This window comes from Lissotriton vulgaris, chromosome 8 (genome assembly GCF_964263255.1).
Source record: "Lissotriton vulgaris chromosome 8, aLisVul1.2, whole genome shotgun sequence".
Classification (NCBI taxonomy): Eukaryota; Metazoa; Chordata; class Amphibia; order Caudata; family Salamandridae; genus Lissotriton; species Lissotriton vulgaris.
Window position 1 is genome coordinate 1,286,445,734 of NC_141696.1, and position 6,000 is coordinate 1,286,451,733.

At 44.0% G+C, this 6,000-nt stretch overlaps 1 protein-coding gene across 1 annotated transcript in view; it reads right to left on the bottom strand.

Moving 5' to 3' along the window:
• Positions 1–5,159, bottom strand: part of MPHOSPH8 (M-phase phosphoprotein 8) — a 284,316-nt gene extending 279,157 nt beyond the window's left edge. The window contains exon 1 of the mRNA XM_086935216.1: positions 4,764–5,159. Coding sequence (XP_086791342.1) covers positions 4,764–4,997 — 234 coding nt within the window. The 5' untranslated portion in view covers positions 4,998–5,159. The remainder of the gene's footprint in view (positions 1–4,763) is intronic.
• Positions 5,160–6,000: the final 841 nt, after the last annotated feature.

A 6,000-nucleotide genomic window follows, 5' to 3' on the forward strand; every position in this document is an offset into this window, starting at 1 on the left:
ATTCAAACACAGCAATGACAAACTCCATTATATACTAACTGAATAAAACGCACTACAAATAAATCCCAAACGTACTCGGTCTCCTGTACCACATAAGTTACATTTTGCTGGTTGTACAGAAAGATCACCCAGGTGAAACTTGTAGACATAAGTCATGACACCATGGTGTACTACACTTCCCCACATTTTCACTCCACTGGGATCTTTCCCTGTAACATGTTACTTCCCTCCTCCCATCCCAAATTAGCACGCTATGGTTTCTTCTTAATACAACTTTCGCAATAGGGTACTACTCTTCCCCAACTTAACACACTAAAGGATACTTCCTCATCCAACTTTTCACAACAGGGTGCTATACTCCCTCAGCTTCGCATACCATGGGGAACTCCTTCATAGAACCTCTAGCGAAAAAGTACTGCTCTTTTCCTAGTTCACACCAACACACGCGCACACACATACAAGTGTAGTACACTTGTATCACTGGAGTCGGGGTACTACCCTTTTCAACATCTACACTTGGACAGACATAATTAGTGTGTGTGTGTATATATATATATATATATTATATATCAGTGAGCAAGGACGTGAGGTCCAAAACGCGTCTGATGGCTTGCACCGCAATTGAATAAATATTCAAGAATATATCAAAGACTGAATCGATCGTATTATTGGAGTCTACGTACCTGTCGGTGCGGGGAAGCACATGTTCGGCAAGTTGGATTTGTGTATATATATATATATATATATATATATATATATATATATATATATATATATAGTCAGTCAAGAATCTTTATTCGATTTAGTTAAAAATCATACAAAGAGATAAAAACATTAAAATACAAATAAAGACTATTTACAATATCATACGAATCAGTGCATACAATGGGGTACAATTCCATACTATGTATGAAAGGAGCGAGTTAATTAATTTTATACAAAATTTTAAAATAATAAAACTCATTTAGAAGGGCCCATTACTATGTTGCATTTTTTTTAGTTCTAACTGCCGCCACCAAGAAATTAGCCATGCAAAATGTAATACGGATCTCGTTCAGTGATTGAAGATAAAGCAGGGCTGGTCTCGCCTGCGTGAAGCCAACCTCCTTTAAGACAGGCAACAGATATTTTTTCCTAAGCTCTAAAAACAAACCGCAAAACATGACGAAATGCATGGTATCCTGAACGGAAAAATTATCACAACAACAGAGAGGGGCTAATTCTGGTTTTTCCCAGGTTTTAAAATTACCCAAATAAAAATGTAATAAATTAAACCTACATTTTGTCAGGAGAAACCTATGAAATGGCTTCGTAACAACAACACAAAGGTAAGGTGCTAGTGCAATGGAATTTACAAGCAAATAGTGTTTCCTCACTGCCGGTTTCTGCAGTTCCCTTTCCTCACGCCCCACTCTTGCCCTACTCATGAACTGCTACTTGATTGTATCTACATCCTGTTTCTTGATGTGAAGAGTTCTGGGCGACCCAGATCTGAAAAAGACTTCTTCAGTTAGGCCAACCATGGCACCCTTTTGGAATGGTCCAAAGACATGACATCAGTCTTAATCTTATGATTAAGGGACAGTTCTTCATTGAGCCACGTCTTTAGCCAAAAGATCAAGGGTGCCATGTTCAGTCTATCAGTGACGAAATCTAGGCCCACCTCCATATGTATAGAAAAAGTTAGTGTGGACTGTGGGACAGACAGGAGGGAGCGTATAAATCTGTTTTCCGCCTTCTGTATCGGTTCAAGGTTTACATAACCCCATAGGGGTGAACCGTATAATGCCAGTGAAACAGATTTACTATTATACATTTTTAAAAGGGCTTCCATCGGCAATGCGCTCCGCCTATTTGCAAATCTCATGAGGGCTGCTGCTGATGATCTACTCACCGCCAGCCTCTTGGCTCTAACCTGGGGTCCCCAGGTGCCCCCTTGATCAAAAAGGACCCCCAGGTAGGGGGAAGGTCGAGACTCTGGTGACAACCTCACCCTTGCATTCAAAGCTTTTAGAAATCCCCTTATTTCTTTTGTGCCCAACAACCATATTGTGTGATTTATTTGTATTAATTTTTAAATCTAGATGGTCCATAAATGTGCCGAAGGCATCCAGGAGACGTTGGAGGCAGACACCAGTGCGAGCTATCAGCACTGCGTCGTCCGCGTACAGGAGAGCAGGAATCTTAGCTGCTCCGGCACGCGGAACGTCTCTCTCCACTAATGTAAATAGTGAAGAGCAGCGGGGCCAATATACAACCCTGCCTGACCCCTCGCATGGAATTAAAATGGGGGCGTGCACCTTCCCTCGTTGGTAACCCGCACTGCAGCAAATAGCTCTTGATGGAGTGACGCCATGTACCTGACCAGTGCCTCATCTATCCCCATCCCCAGGAGAGTGGTCCACAGCTTGGACCTGTTCACCAAATCGAAGGCCGAGGAGAGGTCCATAAACGCTAGGAATAAAGACCCCTCCTTGGCCACCGTATATTTCAAGATCAACAGATGTAAGTTGGAGCATTGCTCTACCGTTCCTCTCCTCTCCCTAAACCCATATTGAATGTCGGCCAGCCCCCCGCAGCTCTCAACGCTATCCCTCAGCTTGACCAAAAGGACTCTGCCTAAGATCTTAACTGCAGAGTCCAAGAGGGATATGGGCCTGTAGCACCCGGGGTCATCATGCTGGCCCTTCTTGAAAATGGGGAGGATGGTAGAGGTTGCCCAGGTGGTATTTGTGTGTGTGTGTATATATATATATATATATATATATATATATATATATATATATATATATATATACATACTACTATTATAAAGAGAGAACTGTGTCCTTTGAGACAGGTAAACTCGAAAAGTACACCACCAATCCAAACACCCAATACATCTTTGAAAACGTCAGGGCAAGCAGATGGACATAGGCTATATAAGAAAAAATATATATATGTTAGAAGGGAAAAGTAATTTTTAAGGAAAAGTAGTCCCTTCGAAGTAGCGCCAGCTAGCTACGTGCGTGCTGACAACACGGGTCGGCGGCCAGGAGCATGGAAGCAACTCCCTGCGAGGGCCGGAGCACGGAAGTGACACCCTGCGAGGAGTGGACAGGAGCGCCGAAGCAATACCCTGCAAGGTTCGGAGCGCGGAAGACACACCCTGCGGGGAGCGCCAAGGAGAAAGAAAGCGACACCCTGCGAGGTCCGGAGCGCGTAGGAGCGGCCAGGAGCGCGGGGAGGACCGTCGACATCAACATGCCCAGGGGAGCGTGGAGTAAAAGCAGACAGGAGCGTGGGCAGAAGCGGTCAGGAGCAAGAAAACGGGAGCAAGGAAACAACACCCTGCGCACGTGATGCTGGTGAGTACGCTGTGCTGTGAGTACGCTCTGCTGTAACTACGCTATGCTGCTCCCGCTGCTGGCCGCTCTGCTGCGCGTATCCTGCTGCGGTGCTGTCCCCAGCCCCCTTCTGCCCCGGACGTCGGGACGGGCTGCTAGTATATATATATATACACACACACACACAAAAGCACAAATTGGTTCATTCTCTTCCCCAAACGGCTAATCAGACTCCACCAAAACATATGGTGTACTCTCAGAACAAGCTACAGGTGGAGAATTAAACTTCCCAACTGGTCTAGCAGCATAAAGCAATCAGCGAAAACAAACATCAATAACTGAAATTTGGAATACAGAGCTCTACCTCACAACATAACTTTCTAAATCCGACACATGCAACAAAAATATAATATATATGGAGCATATCAAAATGTAAGAACTATCAACAAACATGTTTTCACACCATAGTGAACCTCACTGTTAGTGGGAAACGTGGTACCTAAACCCCCTCTCCTTGAGCAGCAGCAATGTGCGTTTTTTTCGACACCTCCTTTGCCAGGTTAATGTCATGAGGCTATAATGGGCTGGGGAGGAGTGAGTAAGAGAAGTTGTCTCTATAGCAGCCAGATGTTGTGACCTCATCCCCAGAGTCTATTAGGGCTTGTTGGGGAGAGTAGAGAGTTGCATAAAACTGCACTAAAGGAATGTATGACGTTACAACGAATTCCGTTAAAGTCAGAGTTTCAGACGTGGAAACTAGGTTCAAGTCCCAGTCCACTCAACATCTTGTGATTCTGGGCCAATCACTTAATCTCTAAACCGAAAATTAATTTGATCTTGTGTAATGGAACTGGTGCTCATATATATTAATCCAATAACTTTGGACCGAGTTCCCACTATACAAAACAATAACAAAAAATAACCGTCCAGATTCCAGTGAGACCAAACAGATGGGGGATGATCAGGGAATGTGGGCTCTCTTGAGAGTGCCCGGTCCTAATTGTGATTCCAATCCGACCCTGACCTCCACTTACCCCATATGATGACTGTTGTTGTTTCCGAAAGATGAGATGACAATACATGGTCAGGTGTCAGACTATTCATTTAGGGAAAGCAGAGAACACCTTTCAAAGACATAACTCAAAAACATACTGAAATACAGTGATCGTTAGCTCCAAAGCATGACTCTTAACAAAAGCTGTGATGTATTTCTATAACATAACAATTAGGCAAGGTTATTACGTTTACGATCGTTAAAAACATATCATACACACACTGCTCTGGTACACAGTAAGTACGTTTACATTTCAAATGCCATAACAGTAGAAAATGGACATAACGCACATCAGTCCTCTTGCTGTGACTACGATAAAACGAAAAACTTCATAAACAATTAATCACAAAGTAGGGGGTTCCAGTCCCCAAAATCATACTCACGTCCTCGGTCTTGTAATCGATGATCTGCTCGACCTCGTACACGTCCTCCTCCTCGTCACTGTCTCCCGCCTCCCCCTCTGCCTCACTGGCGTCTCCTTTCGCCACGTCTTCCTTCGTCGGGGACACGGGCTCCTTGCCCGCCTCTTCCACCGCTGCAGAAGGGGCTGCTTTTGCCACCGCCGTTTCCTCACCAGGTCCCAAATCACCACTTGATCCATCACCGGTCGCCGCCATCGTTGTAGTAAGCGCTACTGGAGGTAGCCAATCATTGAGCGATCATGGGCCGGAAGGCAGGGCGACCCTAGTGACGACAGAAACGTTCAGTGCCATTGGAAGACAAATTACATGAACCAGAGTAAGAGGGGTTTTCCTCTCAGTTAACTTACACAGTGACTCGCGCTGAAATGCGAACTGCTGCCACATATTGCGTACCGTCTGCGCGGCCATATTGGAACATAGCTTATGTGGAAGTAATGACTGCACGGAGATGGTTCAAGGCGCCAGCTTCAACCTAACGGCAAAATGATGACTTAGAATGACGAAAAAGAGGACACCAAAAATAAATGTCTACTGCAGTGTGTGAAAACACACTGAAAACTATTCTCCATGACTATGGAAGTGCCTTCCCAGTGTTTTCTGGTAGTTTGAGTGTTTACCATTTATTGCAGTATTATCCTTGTATCTGTGTATGGTACCCTTTTGTAACTTGCACACGTCACTTTTCTCATGTAACACACTGTTTTGCTACCTCTCACATTTTGTTTGCTGTTGATACTTGCACAAGTGCCACCATTGCCTACATAACGTTTGTTCTTGTGCCTCTGTGTCTAGCATATATTGCAGTATTATACCTCTAATTGTACTTTGTTTTCTCTTGTAACCTGCACACTTGTCACTCTTTCCCCCTGTATTGCACTGTTTGCTACCTCATGTATTTTGTTTGCTCACAATTGTCACTTTTACCTCATGTAACTTTTCGTCTGCTGTTGTAATTTTGTTCATTTGTAATTTTCTGTTCCTATTGTGAAGCGCTCTGACGCCTTCGGGTAAAGTCCGCGCTATATAAAAACACATAAATAAAAAAATAATAAATAATAAATATACCCGCGGCCAGATCTGAAATAAACAAGCATTTGCAATGCAACAGGTCTCGCATTTACGCGAGTTTGAACTACTGGCATTGTAAATGGCAATGCCTTTTAGGTATTGTTTGATTTGGGGGTCTCTAGTTGGCACA